Source organism: Chamaea fasciata, unplaced genomic scaffold, assembly GCF_029207755.1.
Source record: "Chamaea fasciata isolate MVZ Bird 193981 ecotype frontalis unplaced genomic scaffold, bChaFas1.0.hap1 SCAF_31, whole genome shotgun sequence".
Classification (NCBI taxonomy): domain Eukaryota; kingdom Metazoa; phylum Chordata; class Aves; order Passeriformes; family Sylviidae; genus Chamaea; species Chamaea fasciata.
The window spans coordinates 1,545,711-1,564,978 of NW_027094116.1; the positions used below are offsets into that span (position 1 = coordinate 1,545,711).

General features: G+C 56.7%; 3 protein-coding genes across 4 annotated transcripts; 2 read left to right on the forward strand and 1 right to left on the reverse strand.

Moving 5' to 3' along the window:
* Nucleotides 1-533: 533 nt before the first annotated feature.
* UBQLN4 (ubiquilin 4) lies at nt 534-12,193 on the reverse strand. Of its 2 annotated transcripts, XM_066206770.1 has the most exons (11): nt 12,010-12,193; nt 9,979-10,130; nt 7,464-7,669; nt 6,885-7,147; nt 5,551-5,709; nt 4,668-4,893; nt 4,153-4,292; nt 3,637-3,720; nt 2,949-3,064; nt 2,170-2,347; nt 534-1,759 (listed from the first exon to the last, which is right to left on the reverse strand). In XM_066206770.1, the coding sequence occupies exons 1-11, from the start codon at nt 12,166-12,168 to the stop codon at nt 1,607-1,609; spliced, it is 1,836 nt and encodes a 611-aa protein (XP_066062867.1). In that variant the 5' UTR covers nt 12,169-12,193; the 3' UTR covers nt 534-1,606. The 2 variants fall into 2 exon arrangements, with proteins under 2 accessions (XP_066062867.1, XP_066062868.1); XM_066206771.1 differs by lacking the exon at nt 3,637-3,720.
* A 410-nt stretch (nt 12,194-12,603) lies between these two features.
* Nucleotides 12,604-14,550, forward strand: LAMTOR2 (late endosomal/lysosomal adaptor, MAPK and MTOR activator 2). The gene is made up of 4 exons (XM_066206869.1): nt 12,604-12,709; nt 13,669-13,831; nt 13,947-14,036; nt 14,323-14,550. The coding sequence occupies exons 1-4, from the start codon at nt 12,642-12,644 to the stop codon at nt 14,377-14,379; spliced, it is 378 nt and encodes a 125-aa protein (XP_066062966.1). The 5' UTR covers nt 12,604-12,641; the 3' UTR covers nt 14,380-14,550.
* Nucleotides 14,551-14,630: 80 nt separating this feature from the next.
* On the forward strand, nt 14,631-18,816 carry RAB25 (RAB25, member RAS oncogene family). Its single transcript, XM_066206842.1, has 5 exons — nt 14,631-15,539; nt 16,446-16,641; nt 16,767-16,960; nt 17,122-17,202; nt 17,975-18,816. Exons 1-5 carry the CDS (start codon nt 15,125-15,127, stop codon nt 18,103-18,105), a joined length of 1,017 nt encoding a protein of 338 aa, XP_066062939.1. The 5' UTR covers nt 14,631-15,124; the 3' UTR covers nt 18,106-18,816.
* The last annotated feature ends 452 nt before the right edge of the window (nt 18,817-19,268 follow it).

Here is a 19,268-nt window from a genome sequence, read left to right on the forward strand (position 1 = left end):
GCTTTCTAAATCCTCCTCCAAGGGATTGCAGTCTCATTAGGACGCACACACAGAGGCAGGAGTGTTTCCAGTCCTGTGTTTTCTCCACCACCACCACCACCACCTACACTCTCAGCAACACGAACACCCATTGATCCCAGTTCCAGCTACGGAGCCAGCTGGGTGCAGCAGGTTTTACAGGTATGCAGCAAACCTCCTGTTCCCTCTCTGCCCAATCCTCCCACACTGAAAGAAACTTAAAACTATCAAGTAACACTGACTCCCAGCTCACAACAGCTCCAACAGTTGCTAATTGCCAATTCTAATTCAAAAGAAGCTTCCAAACCGCCACTTTAGGACCAATTTTGGGAAGCTTCGGCAGCATTTCTGATGTGTCAAAGGTTTCCTGGCCACGAGGGAAGACAGCTGGGCCAGGTGGGAAGGAAGAGTGACACCCCCGTGCATTCAGCACGGGGAACAGGACAGGACGGATTAATCCCAAGTAACTGGGAACTGGCCCAGATGAGCCGAGGCAAGCAAGGATGAGACAGGGATGCAGGGAGACAGATGGTTGTGCGCATTTATTTTCTTTCCTTTGATAAAAATGGTGTATGCAAATAACACAGCCATGGAGGCTCCTGGGAAATACCACCCTGCTGGTCCTGGGGAGTCTCTTGGACAGTAGGAACATCCAAACACATCAGAATGGAAGGGGAGTGGAAGATGGATCTAAACTGGGAAGAATATGAACTTCAACATTTTCCAGTGAAGCAAAAAGACCATTAGCTTATTTTTCCATTTCCTTTTTAGTTTTCACACTTGTAGAAATGAGCCCACTGAGCACAGGAGTCAATGACCCTGCACACTTCCGATCAGGAACCACACGACTTGGGCAGAAACACACCTTCCAAACACCCTCCTCTACACAGCACCTTCATCTCAAGCTCAAAAACAGCACACCTGGTCGCTGCACACCCCTGGGCTCCATTACACCACCCCCAGAGTGTAAAGAGGCCACACTTCAAATGCAGATTTTGCACCCATTAACCCTCTACCAGGAGACTGGAGGCACCTGTGAGGGAGGGACACGGGCTCGGGCTCGGTTCATCCCAGGAAACATTAAGACAAATGACATCAGAAATTCTCAGGTAATTTCAATTTTTCTTTTGATCCATTCCCAATAAGATGCTGAGAGGAATAACCAATCCCCAAACTTGGCTCAATTTTTTAAATATTTGCCTGAAAGGAGGGCTAGGGGAAGGAATCATGTACAGTTAAAATCAAGCTACTCAAAACACAATCATTCAGGTAAGTAACTAGAAGTATCGCCTCTACCATCTAGAGAGAGAGAGAGAAGAGTGTCTGAGACAGGGCATATTTAGGAAAAAATACACATCTGAAGTCTCTGTGGCCACGATGAGAACTGGAATCCACATACAAGCCAGTTAAAGAGCATTTCAACATGAAATCTTAACTTAGTAGGAAGGTCAAGGGTTAAGCTGTATCTTTTTGTTTTAAATACATGGACAGCTGTCAGATATGAAAATGATGGCGGGCTTTCCGGAAAGATCCCCTGTGCATGTGTATGGATGCATGTGCTGACGTCTGTGGGACAGCAGGACAGAGTTTAGGAAGGCTGGGAGCCCAGCAGTCTCTCGATAGCGGCGTTGATGTCCCCACCAGTGGCGATGAGCGCCTGGAGATTGGCCTCACGGTTGATGAAGCCCATGGCATTCAGCTGCTCCAGTTGCTGTTGGAATCGCACTTCGGGACTCTGCACCTGTGAGGAAAGGCACAGAGACCTTGGAGAGAAACTAGAGAGCACAGACGGCATTCAAACATGGGCAGTGCCAGCAACCACGGCTGTGCAGGAACCTCAAGCTCAGCTTCAGGCTTGTGTGGGGACAGTCTCCACGTCCCTTTGGGTGGTGGCACAGCAGCCACACCTGAGTCAGTCCTGGTTCGGTACTGACAGTGGCAGCAGTGCAGGGAGAAGGATCCCAAGCACGCTGCGCTTAAACCTCTCAAATGGTTCAACACGCCAAAAAGTCAGCCAAACCCCAAAACCAAACCTGGCCTAGAGCACCACAGTCACAAGAGACTGTTGGGGACCACATCCCGAGTGGGGTGAGGTGGGAAACCCCCTGGATACCTCCCCGCCTGTGCCAGCTCCCGCTGGGCGCTACGTACTTGAGAGCTTCCTCCGGCCAGCAGCTGGATCATCTGCTGCATGAGCTGCTGTTGAGGGTTACCACCCCCAGCTGGAGAGGCACTGGCCGGCGTTGAAGCGGAGGGAACGGGGTTCTCCGGGATTGTGCTTCCTCCTGTAGAGGACGGGGGCATCCGGGGCATGCCAAAGGAGCCGAGGCTGCAGAGGAAGGCAGGGCATGCTCAGGGTGACACCGGCATTCTGGGCATCCCCCCAGAGTGGGGCAGCAGGGCAGTCAGCAGGTGCGACCAGGCTGGCCCTCACTGAAGGCCCAGCTACAGGGCAGCTTTGAAAACTGAACAGGCTGCATCCATGTTCTGGTCACACATGGCACGGGGAGTGAGCAGAGCTAACAGATGCCTGCAGAGAACTGCTTTGATGAAGCATGACGCATGGTGACAGTGAGCAGAGAGCTGCCAGTAGATCAGCCTGCCCCAGCACACCCACCCAGCCTTGCGTCTGTGTCTGTCCATCTCATACTGTTCTCCAGAGATAAAGTTCTCGGGTTCAGTCCACACCAAATGCAGCAAACAAAGGATGGGGGAAGGACCAAGTGCACTCCAAACCTTTTCTCCAAAAAGAAAGGGTCAAGGACTTCTCAGTGAAGCACAAGCAAGCAGCAAGTGCTAATTAACTAGCTCAGAGAGGCCTGCAGGCACAAACCCGCACAAGTCCCCATGACAGAGCATCCCAAGCAGATCTCCCAGATGAATCCACAGCCAGTTCTGCCTGCATGGCCCCACTCTGGAGCACTCCGTACCTTGGCACTAGTCCGGGGGCCTCCGTCTGCAGTGTCTGGAGTCCCTGCTGGATCTGGAGCAGGGCCTGCATGGCGCGGGGGTTGGTGAGGATGGACAGGGAGTCCGGATTCTGCATCTGGGGACCAAGGCAAAGAGACACCACGGTACCAACCAGTGAGGGCTCAGGCAGCCAGAGCTCCACCACTGTCACACCTGAGCCAGCGCCAAGCCGTGCCTCTTGCCTACGGTCAGCGCCAGCCTTTGTGTCTGGATCCTCCTCCGAGGCTCCAGACTGCAGGGACACTCACAAAGTTCACATCAGGTTTCCTAGATGAACTGGGTGAATCAGATTAGAACTGGGGACACATGCCTTTGGACTCTGATTTACCTGAGAACCAGCTGCTGTAATTTTTGTAAACTCAACACAGTGAGAGACTGTCTACACAGGGGTTCCAAGTATCAGGTGGACTGATTTGGAGTCCACCTTTGAGTAATTCAGATGAGTTAATTCAGACTACCTTGTCTAACCAAGTTCTTCCTCTTTGTATCCTTTGTGCAACCCCCTTTCTTCCTCAGCCCGGCCCCCCAAGCCCACATGCTTCCTAGTACACTCAACCAAGCAGCTGAGATCCTGCCTGTCCCACAGTGGGGGGAGAAGCTCTGGAGCCAGGGGCTGAGGGCAGCACAGGGCCAGCCAGAGGCCTTTACCTGCTGCAAGAAGACAGGGAGCTGAAGGCGGAGCTGTTCTTGAAGCTGTGGATTCCCAGCAAAGAGGGGGACATTTACCATGATCTAGCAAGAGACAGCACATGTAGGTAGGGTCAGAGGGTTGCTGCCACTTGCTGTTAAACCCTATGCAACTAAGCCATGAAGAACAGGTCAGTCATGGGGCCCCTGACTCCCTCCCTGGGCCTTCAACAGGCTCCCCTGCTAAGGGGGATCAAAATGCTCAATTCCTGACAGCAGTGTTGAACAGGAGCTATTTGACCATGGGCAAAGAGAAGGGTCATTCCCATGTCCTTTTGAGAGTCACCTCTTGTGTTAGGGGCTCTGCAAACACACAGAGCTCAGAGCTGGGGCTGTTTCAGCCTATTGAGAAATACAACTATGTATTCACTCTGCTCCAGGGTCTGCAGGAGGAACCAGTTCGACCCCAGCAGCAGATTGACCTCATACTGAGCTCATGGCCTGCCTGGCAACAGCAGACAACTGCAACACTTTTACCTGTGCTGCAAAGTCCGGGTTCTGGGCAAGAGTCTGCATCATGCTCCGCATGTAGGGGGCAGAGATCATATTCTGCATCAACTGAGGGTTTTCGGAAATCTGCTGCAGGAGTCCTTGCATCTCTGGGCTGTTGAACATGCCTGCAAGGGGAAGGGAAGATAAAGGAAAACCCCTGATAAGCCTGAGCACCACTGGATTGCCTGGAACACAATGTGGTAGCTGACAGCACTGCCTGTACTCTATCCCCCCTCCAGCAGCAAACATGGCTGTGGACAGCCATGGCAGTGCTCTGCTGGCCACTCTCCTGCTCTTGAGAGCTTTAGGGACAGCAGAATTCCCAAAGAAACTGTCTGACAAATGCATCAGAATAATTAATTTGTGTCTGCAGGTAGGCTAGACCCACTCCTCTGGATAACAGCCACAGACAGGGCTCAAATGCCAGAGGAACTGGCCCTCCAAGGAAGCCTGGGTGACCTGCTCAGCCAGCAGCACCCTTGGGCTCCTCCCTTACATACCAGCGCCAAAACTGGCAGCATTCAGCCCGAAGGGGTTGGATACAGTTGGGGTGCCCTGGGTGGTTGCCGAGCCCGTGCTCCCTTCGCTGCTGGGTGCCTGACTCTGGGAAGCAGGGGGTGTGGGGCTCCAGGGGTTTGGCAACGGCTCTCTGTTCTCCGTCCGCAAAGGCTGAGAGCTCGAGCTGTCAGAATTCCCCGTCAAGGAAGAGAAAGGATTGTTGCCAAACTAGGGAGAAAAAAAAAAAGAAACAGATGGAATCAGTTAGTCCCAGCAGACCAACCCCTGAGCGAGCCGGGGAACAGCCGATGATATTCAGCCAAGTCCAGAATTTGCTAAACACGTGCCATGATCCGCCTCCTGAGAAATCTGCAATCCACAACACACCTCACTTTAGAAAGAGCCCAGGCACAGGAATGGCCACAGCTCCCAAATGCAGGGCTTCAAAACGCCCCTGTAAAACCAGTACCCGGACATACCAGTAGGTAATGCTGGATTGGAGTATGTATGCACAGCCCTCTGTAGCCAGACCCGTGCTCCCTCCTCCTGCACTACCAGCCAACTGGATCTGAGCCAGCCCCACTCCGAAGGCGTCGGCCTCCAGCTAATCCAGGCAGCAGAGGGCTGCGCTAACAGTGACAGGACCTGCCTATCGGTCAGGGCTGGCTGGCATCCAGCCTGCTGGGGGACTGGAGGAGCAGAGCAGGCCTCTCTGACACCTCAACCCATGCCACGGGAGGCACTGCACCATGTTCTCCAGCCAGTGCCTGCACTGGAGTGGAGGGATGAAGAGCCACACTCTAGGAAAGCTGCCCCATCAGCACAGGGGACAGGGAAAGACCTCTTTCCCACACTACACCCCACTCACAGGAATGCAGCCAATACCTGCTCCCTGGCCGCACTAAACATGGGCTCCTGGATATCCGTGTACATCCGGCGCAGGGCATTGTATCCTCCTGGAATGCTCTCGAGGTTACTCAAAGCACGGTCCTGGTTCCGCATCATCTCCTGCATCATGGCAGGGTTACGAGCCAATTCCATCGTCTGGGAGAGGAAGGAAAAGGTTGAAAGCTCAGGCCCACATGCACCATGAAGGGTCAGAGTGGAACAAGAGCCTGGTCAGCAGCCAAGCCCTGAAAGAGTTAAATCTCAGCTCCCAGGAGAGAGAGGATAATTAAACCCTATTCACAGGCAGAGGGCAGAGAGATCATTTATCCAAGCAAAGAGAGCCCAGGGAACTAGGCTCCTCCCCACCCTTGCTCGTCTCTCTTTCTTCTCAGCCTCAATTCAGCTCGATGAGACTGTTCTGTTCCTAAGCAGTATCAGGACATCCAAACATCCGACACCCAAATGTTCCCACTCAGACTGGATGGACTACATACAACAACTGGGAAGGTGGATCCTTCCACCCTCTCCAGACTTTTGATGGGTCTCCCCTGGACAAAGAACATCCAGGTCTCATTTGAGGAACTGCTTAGGTACAAATTATTCACAATTTAGTCCTGCAGCCTGGGAATTTCATGTATGGCCTACACAGTTGAAAGCAGAATAACAGAGAAGCAGATGGAAACTAGGCTCAGTCAGCACAACCCTCTAGACAAGCCTTCCCGGGAAACAGCAGAGTCCTGTCAACAGCTATTAACACCCAGATTCTCACTGATCCCTTAGGATTCCCTTCTGATGAACCCTTGGTCTTCCAGACAGCCACTCCTCTTGGACACGGGTCCTCTCTGTTCTGGGAAAAATGAGAGCCCTCTGGGATCCCAGTCTACACTCGGGCTCCCCACTGACACAGGTAGTGCAACATTCACTGTACAGCTCTGGAGTCTCTATGTAATCTGTCAAGAGAACTAGAGAGAAACAAAAAGCTTTTGCAGTAGCTTCACTTCTCCAGCACTGTTTTTACTCCCATTCCTGAATCACAACACAGTAGCCTTGTAGCCAGCATGCTAGGAAAATCCCAGCATCCCTTTTTTTCCCAATACATCATGGATTCAATAGCTCTGAAAGGGAGATAAGAGTTGCAAGGATGTGGGTTGAGTAACCAGTGTTCACGCAACTCAAGACCACCATCTGTTTGTGGGGCGCTCACAGCAGGAAGGAAGAGATCTCCAAAACCACTCTTCTGGCATTCCCACTCCTCCTCTGCAGTGCAGACACTGATGTTGGACCACAAAGACTCTCCTCAACACTCTTTACTGAGCCCTGGTGTGACTCACCTGCCTCATGAGCTCTGGGTTATTAAGCATGTGGCTTATCTCTGGATTTCGTTCCATGAGCTGCTGCATCTGGGGATTGGCCATGATCATCTGCCTCATGAGGTCAGGGTTAGACATCATGTTCTGCACCAAGGGATTCTCCATGATCTGGGAAAGCATCTCTGGGTTGGACATCAGCTGCCGCTGCATCTGCTGCTGGAGCTCCATGAAGTTGGCAGAGCCCATCCCAAGGTTGCCCAGCCCAGTGATGCCACCGAATCCAGCTGGAGAGGGAACAACACACAGGAAGAGAGGAGTGAGTCAGTAACTGCCAGCAACTGCAAAAGAGGACAGTCAGCTGAACTGCATTCCTACAAATCCAGGGGTATCCTGCATTCCTATGGTGGCCAGCTCTGAGTAAAGACATCCCTACACACACACACTTCACTAACTGGAATTACCTTGAGCAGAGACACAGAGGTGTACCATGGGAGTGACTCAGGCAAAGCCCACGGCAAGCAGAGACAACAACAGAGGTCAAGAACCCAAACTCCTTGGTCTAATCCCAGAAAATTCCTCCTTCTCACAGCTCCCACTTACACAGGATGGATGCAGCACTGTTGGGGCCTCCGTCTCCAGGACCTCCCACGGTCCCCGACCCACTGCTCCGTCTGCTGCCACTCCCTGCGTCCGGACCAGCACTGCTGGATGTGGAGGGCTGGGATGGGGCAGCAGGAGAAGAAGGGGTTGCAGTGGGGGCAGAAGCAGCACTGGGGGCAGAAGCAGCAGATGTTGAATCTTGGACCCTGCAAAGGATAAAAAGTATTAAACTCCTGGTACCCGTGGAAGGGCAAGGGGAGTCCTCTGCTGGGACACAGGATGTGCACCCCATGATGACGGGGCTACCAGCACACCAGTCATCCCCACAGCAGCCAGCCCAGCTTCCATCCCATCTCTGCCTGCCCTGATCCACAGCTGTGCTCCCAGATGCCTTCCATCTGCTGGAATCTGCCTCCCATCCTGATGCACTGCAGCCCCTGACAAGTTGTCCTGGACCACGCAGAGCAGCTGGACTGGTCTTACCCTGAGCTGTATCCAGCTCTTCCTTGAATCCCACTGAACTATTTACTGCAGCCATATCCTGGAGCAATGAGTGTGCTCCAAACAGGAAAATCCTTCTGCTGCTCCCACAGAAACCACAGGAGGTTACAGCAGGGCTAGCGCATGAGGAAAACAACAGTGTTCACTTCTGAATATTCCTATCAGTGCTTCTGGGGCAAAAAGAAGCATTAGCATTACTGTAGAAAGAGAGAAACTGAGGTACGAGGCAGCCAGCAAAGCCATGGAATGGCTGTCTCACAAAGCTATGGAATGTTTCTGGCCAGCTTGGCTCCAAATTCCCAGCTCTTCCACTGGCTGCACCTTGATGCAAGGCTCCTGCTCCAACACAAGCTGTCTGGAGCTTCTTTTAACACACCCACACAGACACTGTGCTGTAAGCCACCATGCAGCAGGTGCTGGACATCAGCTTTGCTGAATACACCGACCCAGGTTAGTACCTTGTTACCACAGTTACTCCTCAAGAGTGCTACAGGAATTTGAAAGAGAACATTTGAAGATTTTCTGAAGCCTTTGTAGTCACGACAGTGAGTTCTGGACTAGTTCTGAAGAGCTTTCATTAAATTAGATCAAAAAATTCACTTTACTCACCTCAATAATGCTATTATACTTCTAACAAGAACAATGATTTCCTGATTTTTTTTCCCAAACCAAGAATAATTCCTTTTCTTTAACTCCTTTTCCTTTTTCACTCTTCTAGAACTTGAAAAATCAACCCTGAAGGTCCCTGTCCACTGTCCAGACTAACCTCACTGTTGCTGAAAGCCACTGGCCACTGAGAGAGGCAAAGAGTGGGGAAACAAAGCAAATGGGAAGCTGAACAAGAAAGGACAAAGGAAGCTAGAAAGGGCACTTGGTTTCTCTCAGCCTCTTCTCACAGGAAGAGGCTGTAATGTCTTCAGTAAGCACTTATCTAGGACTATTAAGAGGAGAAAAATGAGCAGCCCAGAACAGCTCTGATTCACCCTTTGAAATGGTCCACCAATACCACATTTATAGTGGAGACAGCAGAAACAGCACCAGGCTCTCAGGCTACCTGGAGAGGCAGAATCCGAAGAGAGGCCACAGAACCTGACAGTACGCTTCCTTGTGTTTGTAAAACACAGGTAGGGAAAAAAAAAAAGGGGAAAAAAACCCCATCTTGATTAATGCAGCTCTCCCAGGGGACAGCAGAACTGCACAGAGACATAGCCCTGGAGCTCCCCGGGAGCTGGGGCACACTGCCATCAGAGCTGGAGGCACGGCTGTGAAGGGCCCAGATCAATGAAATGTGGCTGCAACTAAAGCACAGCAGCTGTTCCCAAAATCCTTCCATGCCCACCATCCCTCTGGAAGGTGCTGGGAAGGGCTAAACCTGCAGGAGGCTGAGGTCAGCCCTGTGTCCCATTCACAGTCTGAGGTCTGTGGTGCACATGAGCCACATCCCCACCGGGAAGTGCCCCGAGTGCACCCACAGTACCCCGTGTGCGAAGCCCCACACTGCCCCGTGTCCGTGGTTGCGCAGCCTGAGCCTCTGCGCACTCCCGATGTGGAGCATTCACTGTCTGCCCCGCCTGTGCAGCTGTGCCTCCAGGGACCACACAGGTGCCCCACATGCCACGTGCCTCCTGTGGCGCCTTGGAGAGCCTGAGCACAGGCTCAGAGCTGAGTATGCAGCAGGTGACAGAAAACCCAAGTATTGGCTTCTACAGCAACAGAAATTCACTGGGAAAGTAATTTCTTTTACCAGAAACGTTTTCTAGCAAACTTTTGCTGGTTTGCTAGAACCAGTATCCATTTCTGATGGGTTCTTCCAAGACACACACACGAGTAATGTTAAACGGTACCAGCCCCTCCAGGTACCTGCCATACACCATCACAGCTGTGTCATCCACGGACAGGTTAGTGACAAACCCCATTGCTGCATGGCACAGCTTGGGCAGGGAAAGCTCACCAGGATCATCACAATCAGTTACTCCCATTTGACCCCAGCCTCCCCTCAAGACCAGACTCTTACTTCTGCGGAGTCTTAATGACCAAGTGAACAGTGAGCCCATCTTTGATCCCATGTTGATTCAACGTGTCTCCATCCTTCAGGATCTTCCCAGCAAAGATCAGAACCAGCTGATCCTGTTTGGCTTTAAACCGTCTAGAAATCTCTTCTTTGAACTGAAAAACAAACAGAGCATTTTTTTTCAGGCAAAGAATTTGTATCAGTAACATAAAGCTCCAGGGATCACATCCAGTCTGGGAACAGTACAAGGAACTGACAAGCCCTCAGAGCCCATGAAGGTACCACACAGTCACCAGTTGCTGATGACATCTGAGGTGTTAATGAAAACCAAAACAAAGCAAAGACAAGCTCTGAAATCACAAATTATGGAGTAAATCTCAGAAAAAATAGAGCCATTCCCTCAGAAGAGCTGAAGGCTTCCAAAACTTGACCAATCGTGCTTCAGACCTAACCCAAACACACCATTTATCCTGAATTACTGGACTGGTTTCATCTCCTCATTTGAGTTTTCTTTCCTAAGGAAAGCCAAACTCTGATTTAATACAGGACAGAGCTCTATGAAAAAGGGAATAATCCTTTATCAGCCAATGGAAATAAACTAGGTCTTGTCCAATTCCTATTTCTGCAACTGAATTCCCTGTGAGCATGCCACAGAGCATGGCCACCTCTTCCTTACTGTGTGCTGTGCTGGGATTCACACCTGCAAGCAAGTCTCTTACTGCTGGTCCTGCTGGGGCATTCCCAGATTAATTTGGAGGAATTAAATCCTTGCACTTGGAAAACACAAACTATAGGGAATTCAGAAGGGAAGACCAGGATGGAGAGTGAAACACATGCTGGTTCCAGAGCTCTCAGCCTTTGCATCAGAATCTAAAAACAAGGCTGGGCACAGCATAGCCCTGGCCCCAGATCACCCTGTCTGTGTCTCTCCGCACACAGCTCTGTGCCCTCCCTGCACAAAGCCCTCACTCCACACCCCCTGTACCAATGGGTGCCCCGGATGGAAAGGATCAGGAGGACCACACGTGCACAGCCCCTGCCCACACCATGAACTGCTGCCCAGGGATCCCTTCCAGGCCCTTCACAGGCCGACCTCCTGCCCTGCAGACGGCCCAGCGCAGAGGCCGTGACACCTTGTCCCAGTGGGCATCGCCACTTCCGCAATGCCAGGACCAGCCCCAGAGCCAGCTCCTGCCAATCCCAGCCTTTGCTAACCCTAGCTCTTGCCAATCCCAGCCCTCTCCCGTTCCCTAGCAGGTGCCGAGCCTCCCCTAGCCCACCCGTGGAAGGGCCGATGTTTCCTCTCCTCCAGCTCATCCAACGTTTGCCCCAAACATCTGCCTGGCTCCTCTCCCCTCGCCCGGGGAATCTGCCTCCAGAGGAGTCCAGACCTACGCCAGGACTCCCAGATGCCCCCCCAGCAGCCCCCCACGCACCCATGCGGCTCTGCCCACGATCCCAATACCTTTCCCACACCTCCGCTTAGGGAACAATTCCCCACGCAGCCCAGCCCACGGCCCAAGCCCCCAGACCCCACCCCGGTCCGTCACACCCCTCCCACTGCCACCACCCCCAAAGCAGCTCTCCGAGTCCCTCAACTATGGTGCTTTCGACACCTACGACCCCTCCCACAGGTGAGCCCCCCAGACCACCTCCCGCCCTCAGGACTGTTTCCCCTTTAAAGCCTTCCAGCACCTGCCCTCCTTCAGATCTCCCCGCTCCCCCCACCCTGGCTCCAGCAAGGCCCAAAGGCCCGGGGTGCCCCGAGAGGCTCCGAAGCCAGCCCCAGCTCTGATCCGGGTCTCTAAGAACCCCCCGGACCCTCTGACCGCCCCCCAGCCCAGAGCCCCCTTCCCCCGCTCCTTACGCCCGCCCGAAATTCCTCCCCGGCCCCAAACGCAGGTCTCTTCCCAAAAACCCTTCACACCACTCCTCGAACCCTCAGCCCCGCCAGAGCAGCCGCCCCCGCCCCTCAACACTCGCGACAGCCCCCCTCCAGGCCTCTCCGCCCCCCCGGCCTGCCCCCGCCCCCACCTCGCGCACGGAGGCGCCGTCCGCGATGACGATCTCCTCCTTGTCCTTGGGGGTCTTCACGGTGACGCGGATGAGCGCCCCGCCAGGCCCTGCCTGGCCGTCCCCGCCGGGCCCGGGGCCGGGGCCACCGCCACCGCCGCCACCACTCGGCTCCGCCATCTTCGCCGCCCGCCGCCAGCCGGGGCCACCGCCACCACAGAGAGGCGGGAGCGGCGCCACAGCGCCTCCTCGGCCCGCCACAGCGCCCCCGGGCGGCCCGGAGGGACAGAGCGGGGCGGGGGCTCACAGGGCCGGGGGAGGCAGAACGGGAGCGGAATGAGGGGGCCAGAGTTGGGGAGGGCAGAGCGGGGAGAGGGTGCTGCCCGCAGGGCCCCACCGGTGCCCCCAACGACCCCCCTTTAACCGGCCCCGTCCCCGATCCCCGCGGTCACCCAGGGCCCACGCCTGCCCCGTGCTCCCTTCTGCTGCCGAGGTCCCTCTGGAGTCCCGGCGCCCCCGGCCCCCCCTCCCACGGGGACACCGGCAGGGCCCTGCCGGGACTACAGCCCCCGGGATGCTCCGAGCCCGGCGCGGCCTCGTGACGGCCCCGCCCGCCGCGGCCCCACCCCCGCCCCGCGGTCCCGGCGGTGGCCATGCTGCGGCCTAAGGCCCTGACGCAGGTGCTCAGCCAGGCCAACACCGGCGGCGTCCAGAGCACGCTGTGAGTGCGGGGGGCGGGCGGGGGGCGGCTTTCCCCGAGCGGGCCCGGCGGGCACCGGGCGGTCCCTGATGCGGGGTGACGCCACTGCGGGGGAATGCTTTCCCTGCCCGGGGATGTTTTCCTTGTACTCAGCCCGGCAGATACTGCCACTGTCCCTGCCCCAGGGGATGCTGCCCCTGCCCGGAGATGCTGCCTACCATTCCCCCGTCCCTTGCTCCTGTCCCAGCCCTTGCTCCTGCCCCAGATCCTGTCCCTGCTCCTGCCTGTGTCCCTGCACCTGCCTCGGGCATGCTGCCCCTGTCCCTGCCCCAAGCATGCTGCCTGCCCAAGGATGCTGCCTGCCTTTCCCCTGCCCCTAGCCGCTGCTCCTGTCCCTGGTTGGGGATTCTCCGTGCTCCTGCCCCGGGGATGCTGCCCCTGCTCAAAGATGCTGCCTGCCTTTCCCCTGCCCCCAGCCCTTGCTCCTGCCCCTGCCTGGGGATGCTCCTTGTCCCTGCCTGGAGAAGGCGAGGGGCCCTTCCAGGGGCAGGTGTGGGACTGAGGCCACATGCCCTGCATGGTGCTGGGCTACAAATGGTGCTGGGACTGTGCACAGTGTGTGGGGCCGGGGCCTTCCACCATTGCTGATGTCCGGTGCTGGGTTGCTTCATGCACAGTGCAAGGGCCATGCTCAGAGCTGAGGCCATGCACAGTGTTTGTCCCCCAGACTCATGCCTAGCCTGTGGCAGTCCCACTGCTTCAACAGACAGAGCCACCGGGCCCTGCACTGGCCTGCTCGGGCCTGGGGCCACTGCTGAGCTTTCTGGCTTTGAAGACCCCCACCCTCTGCCAAACCTCTGCAGAGTGGTGGTGTCTTGGGAGCAGTGCGTGGGACTGGGGGGGGTGGTTTGCTCTACCCCTGGTACTGAAAGGGAGTCTGGTGTCAGAGGCATCAATTTGCCCTACCGTTTCCTTCCCAGGCTGCTGAACAACGAGGGGTCCTTGCTTGCCTACTCGGGCTACGGGGACACTGATGCCAGGGTCACTGCAGCCATCGCCAGCAACATCTGGGTGGCCTATGACAAGAATGGGCACCAGGCGTTCAATGAGGACAACCTCAAATTTATCCTCATGGACTGTATGGTACGTGGGGCTGGGGCCTGCCCTGCCCTCCCTAGGGACCTGGCTGTGCTGCCAGGACTGTGCTGGGGGTCCAGGCCAAGCTGGGGTGCAATGGGTGCTGTTTCTTCCTGGGCAGGAGGGGCGAGTGGCCATCACACGGGTGGCAAACCTGCTGCTCTGCATGTACGCCAAGGAGACAGTCGGATTTGGGATGCTGAAAGCCAAGGTAATGCTGGGGGGGAGGTGGCTGGGGCGTCTACAGGGCTGCATGCCTCCTTTGGTGTGGGAAAGAGCCCTTGAAGAGGATTGGGGTGGAAGGGCTGGAGGAAGCTGCTGTGCCTGGGACACTCTGCACTTTTCAGAGACTCCTCTGTCCCCCGTGCCTGCCCAGGCACCGCATCACACCTTTTTAAAGTTCTAAACTGAAAATAATTGACAATAAGCAAGTGGGCAGTGGGCACACAGGTTGCAAAACCCACCTGAGCGTGGCTCATGCCATTCTCTGCTTGCAGGCACAGGCACTAGTCCAGTACCTGGAGGAGCCGCTCACGCAGGTGGCAGCATCGTGAGCATGCAGTGGAGGGCTCTGCGGTGCCACTGGGCCCCGACACCATCACCGTCACCAGCGTGGGTTGGGTGTGAGTGGCCCCATGGGCATCCTGGAGCGCTAGTGTGGTCTTAAAAATAAGGTGGCAGGAATACAAAAGCTGGGGGGAATAAAAGTGTGTTTGATGCTTGTTTCCATTGTGTCTGTTGTTGGGGGGGCTGAGGGGTAACACAGCTCGGCTGGGCTGCAGGCCTGGGGAAAGACGAGAAGTTGCAAGGGGCTCTTGTCAAAGGAGAGGGGTTACAACAGAGCCGAGCCCCTGCACAGCCCTGCTGGTCACACTGGGATAGCTGGGGGTGGTGGGGGCTCTTTCCTGTCCCTATTTCCCTGGCTTTCACACGATGGCAGCAGAGGCGAGGGAACATTCACAGCGGCGGGAGCCGGGCTGAGCAAGGGTTCTGCTCCTGGCACAACAGCCCTCGCTGCCCTCCCACCCCGCAGTGCCCTGCTCTGCCCATGCCGTCTCGGTCTGCTTTTGCTGCCATCGCACCGCACGCTGCCCTGCTCTGCCCGTGCTGCCCTCGTACCATCGCACCCCTCCCCTCCCCACGCTGCTCACACTGCCCTCCGTGCCCACGCCATCCTCCCTGCGCACGCTGCCCGTGTTGCCCTCGCTGTCCTGTGCGCGCTGCCCCAGCCTGCCCACGCTGTCCTCATACTCCACGGTGCCCTCGCACCCCTCGCTGCCCGTGTTGCCCGTACTGTTGATGCTGTTCTCGGTGCCCCAGCCTGCCCCGCACTCGGGATCAGGCTCTGGCTCCTCCTCCAGCCACCCCGTGACGGTCCCAGGGGTGACACTACCTGCCCAACCTGCGCTGCGACACCCAGTCCCACCCCTCGAGTCAACCGGGCGCGCTGTTGCCAGCTCGGCCTCTCTCGCCGCCGCTGTCCCAGACCCTCCGCGCTCCCCTGGACCCCCTTCGGTCGCGCTCGCTCCCCGACAGAGAGAAACCTTTGGTCGCTCCGTCTCCTCCCTCGGCGCCTCCGGGAGCCCGGCCCGCCCCGCCGTCTGCTCGAGGCTTGGCAGAGGGAAGGAGGAAACCCAGGGCGGCCCTGCGAGGGCAGGCGGCAGCCGGGGCGACATGGGCAGCCCTGAGGAGGACTATAACTTTGTCTTCAAGGGTGAGTCTTGCGCTCGATGAGACCCCACCGCTTCGCCAAAAGGGGTGGAGCAGAAAGCCAGGAGCTGCCGGGAGGGAACCCCATTTCCCGGAGCGGCCGTGTCCCGACCTGGGACGTTGTTGACTATCCCTGCAGCTGTGATGGGCGCCGGGAGCTACGGAGGGTCAGGGGACCGGGGAGCAGGCACCGACCGCTGCCAGCAGTGAGGCCAGGGCTGCTGAGCAGCGCCAGGGTCCACAGAGATCCGGAGAGATCCACACTCACCCCAAGGCTGCAGGTGTGCGGTGCCAGGCAAATTGCTGTTGCGGCATGGGGCGGCTGTAAAAGCTGAGGCTGAGTGTGTGAGACATAAATGCCACGAGAGCCTGTAACCCCTGAGAGCAGTAGGCATTGAAAAGTCATTTGCTGTAGTGACCTGGGTGGTGGCACATGCAAAGAATATGGGTGTTAAAGCTGAGCTGGAGAAATGAGGGCACAGCCTCACACCTCCCTTTCTGAGCTCCTTGGGCCCACCTGGTCTCTGCCAGGTACTATTGGCTGGACTCTGCTGGAACTCAGTGCTCCCTTTGGGCAAGTGGAGACAGGCTCTGGTGTGCCACCCATCCTGGGTGCCCACTGCAGCAGGGTGACCCAGGGCTCACCAACATCCTTGCCCTGCTCTTGCTGCCCAGATCCCAGTAGCCATGACCCCCCTGAACGGCTCTGGGGCTGCACCAGCACTAGAGAGCACAGCTGGGCTCCCACAGGGACCCGTGTTTGCTGAAGGAGTGACCACACTAGGGGTTAAACCCACACAGCTGCCCAGCCTCTGTGACCTGTCTGGAGTCATTGGACAGCAAGCGATGCCCCATGCAACCAGTGCTGGTAGCTGGGGCAGTCCAGTGGGATTTCTCCTTCCTTCCACAGTTGTCCTGATCGGGGAGTCTGGGGTGGGAAAAACAAACCTGCTCTCTCGTTTTACCCGCAATGAGTTCAACCATGACAGCCGCACCACCATTGGTGTGGAGTTCTCCACACGCACGATCCTGGTGGGAGACGCCGTGGTGAAGGCTCAGATCTGGGACACTGCTGGACTGGAGCGGTACCGCGCCATCACCTCAGCGTAAGGATGGGAGGCCTGAAATCCATGCTTCTCCTGGGGCTTGGGTTCAGCCCCGTGGGTGAGGATGCTGGGGGGGGAGGGGTGGCAGATCTGGAGCATGGAATGATGATGGGGTTCTGTCATAGGTATTACCGGGGGGCTGTGGGTGCCCTGGTTGTGTTTGATATCACCAAGCACCAGACATACGATGTGGTGGACCGCTGGCTGAAGGAGCTCTATGACCATGCTGAGGCCAGCATCGTTGTCATGCTGGTGGGGAACAAGACTGACCTCGCACAGGCTCGAGAGGTGCCCAGGGAAGAGGCGAAAATGTTTGCAGGTACAGGCTGGCACCCCGCCACAGGGCTGGGGGCTTGAGAACCTCCCCAAAAGCATAGACTTGCACTAGTGCAGGCACCTGAACATCTCTAAAGGTGCTCCAGATTGGAGCCATGTCCTCACTGGGGTCTGCATCATCTCAAGGGGCTCCTCTCCTTGCAGACAACAATGGGCTGCTGTTTGTTGAGACCTCGGCGCTGGACTCCACCAATGTTGAGGAAGCATTTGAGACCATCCTGAAAGGTACAGACACTGGTGCCGTGGTGCAGCAGGGTCCCTGGGCATTGCAGGGTCCCTTTCCCAGGGATGCAGAGCTGGGCAGATGATGTGCAGCAGTTCTCTCCCTGTTCCACTTGAGCTATTTTGGGCTAGTTTCCTGAGATCTTTTGGTGGTGTCTTTCTGGCTGCTTTGGTTTTCAGCCTTTGGTACTGGGCGTTTCACACCCCACACCCGAAGCTTTGTTCTCATGGCCTCTGGACATCCCTGAAGTCCCAGGGATGCTTCTCCCCCATAATCTCCAGTCTCCTTCCTGTTGTCCTGGGCTCATGACTTGGTGTCTCCAGCATCCTGCCAAACCGGCTGTGGGGACCTGGGGGGCCAGGGATGGAGTCCAAGAGCAGCCCTCCAGGAATGGCAGCCAGCAGCATCTGGGCAGTGAGGTGTGCCATGCTATGCTGAGCCATGCCAAACCATGTGGTGCTATTCCATGCCATGCTGTGCAGTGCTGTGCTGAACCAGCCTGGCCCAGTGAGCTGGCAGCCCCAGCACAGGGTGAAGCACTAATCCCAGGTTGGGCAAGAGGAAATTGCCCAAGCACAGGGTGTTCCCCAAGCGCCGTAGAGATGCAACCTGTGGGAGCTGCTCCCTTGTCACCGCTCCAATCACCCCTCTGCTGCATAGAGGGGAAGGAGAGCCACCGGTGTGCTGAGCTGCGGGTGAGCAGTGGGGGCTGCAGGCTTGAAGCTGTCCCTGCGTCCCCAGGGGTCCTTGGCTGACATACTTTTTCTTTGGCAGAAATCTTCTACAAAGTGCAGAAGCAGAAGCAGAGGAGCAGCCAGAGCAACACGGTGTCACTTGCCAGCGAGAACCCTGCAAGCACGGCCCCAGCGCAGGCAGAGAGGCGCCCATGCTGCGTGGCCCTCTGAGCCCGCCAGGCTTCCCGGGAAGTCCCTGGGGAACCCCACAGCCCTGGGACACACCGGTGGCCACCAGCACAGGCTATTGTCACCCTGCCTGCACTGCCACCCCTGTCCTGGTGCAGTGGGGCCAGCAGCCTGGACAGGGGCCAAATTCTGCCATAAACAGTGAGAAGCACCAGTTCCAGGAGCTCTTCTCTCTGTTTCATTTTTGCTGGGCCCTGATTAGCATCACCACTGTCACGCACCATATCAGCCCTTCTGGAGCTGCAGGGCAAAAGGACCGGGACACCCCTGAGGCACCTTTGGGGAAGAAGCCGAGTGGTTCTGGGCAGGATCATGCCAGCAACAGGAGCCTCTCTGATTGCCTCTGGCCCTGGGGTTTCTCCAGTAGCGCCACCCTGTGCCATGCACTGAGGATGTGGCTGACCAACAGGTGTCTGTCCCACCAGGGACTGCTCTGGAGTTGAGCCAAGCCCTACGGTGTGGGGTGGCAGCACTCAGCCCTTGGCTGTCTCATCCCTAAACATCTGTCCCATCCCTAGACATGGGACACATGCGGCAACAGGACCAAGCAAAGGTGCCTGCTGTCTGCATGGAGGGACAGGGCTTGGCGCAGGGCCCAGTGCCATGGGGCCAGGAGCAGCTCTGTGTCCAGCACGGGTGTGACACAGTCATTAAAGGACTTGTGAAATGCAGGTTTACTGAGCCGGAATTCCTGCGTGTTTGTGGTCAACGCCCTGGATCCCCACCTTCATAATGTGCTGAAGATCATGGCCTCCAAAGCAGCCCAGCTGGATGCCACGGCTCCCCTGTGCCCCCTCCTACCCCGATACCATGGCCCTCCTGCACTCCCTCCCACCCTGAGGCTAGGCTCATCCTGCACCCCCTCCCACCCTAAAGCCATGCTCCCCCTGTGCCCCTTCCCCGTGCAGCCTTTCCCAGTTTAGATACCCTGTTTGAACTTTATCAAACTGTGACGCAGCCTCTGCTAGTTATCTGAAACCCCTTTGGAAACGGGATAATTCCCTCTGGATTCTCCGTGTCTTCACTCGCTTTCCCTTTGCACCGCGACAGACGTGCCAGCCCAGCTGCACGTCACACCTACGGCTCTGCGTGGAGCGCGTGGCCATCACTGTCCCCATCACTGTCCCATCACAGCACACACAGGC

What these genes read in the sequence shown, in the direction of transcription:
- RAB25 (XM_066206842.1), top strand. Translation starts at nt 15,125, where the DNA reads ATGCTGTTCTCGGTGCCCCAGCCTGCCCCGCACTCGGGATCAGGCTCT. An exon ending in TACCGCGCCATCACCTCAGC is followed by an intron (nt 16,642 to 16,766) that starts GTAAGGATGGGA and finishes GTTCTGTCATAG; the next exon opens with GTATTACCGGGGGGCTGTGG. An exon ending in ATTTGAGACCATCCTGAAAG is followed by an intron (nt 17,203 to 17,974) that starts GTACAGACACTG and finishes TTTCTTTGGCAG; the next exon opens with AAATCTTCTACAAAGTGCAG.
- LAMTOR2 (XM_066206869.1), top strand. Translation starts at nt 12,642, where the DNA reads ATGCTGCGGCCTAAGGCCCTGACGCAGGTGCTCAGCCAGGCCAACACC. An exon ending in TTATCCTCATGGACTGTATG is followed by an intron (nt 13,832 to 13,946) that starts GTACGTGGGGCT and finishes CTTCCTGGGCAG; the next exon opens with GAGGGGCGAGTGGCCATCAC. An exon ending in TTGGGATGCTGAAAGCCAAG is followed by an intron (nt 14,037 to 14,322) that starts GTAATGCTGGGG and finishes CTCTGCTTGCAG; the next exon opens with GCACAGGCACTAGTCCAGTA.
- UBQLN4 (XM_066206770.1), bottom strand. Translation starts at nt 12,168, where the DNA reads ATGGCGGAGCCGAGTGGTGGCGGCGGTGGCGGTGGCCCCGGCCCCGGG. An exon ending in GTCATTAAGACTCCGCAGAA is followed by an intron (nt 7,670 to 9,978) that starts GTAAGAGTCTGG and finishes TATCCTTTGCAG; the next exon opens with GGTCCAAGATTCAACATCTG. An exon ending in GCCCCCGGACTAGTGCCAAG is followed by an intron (nt 2,348 to 2,948) that starts GTACGGAGTGCT and finishes CTTCCTCTGCAG; the next exon opens with CCTCGGCTCCTTTGGCATGC.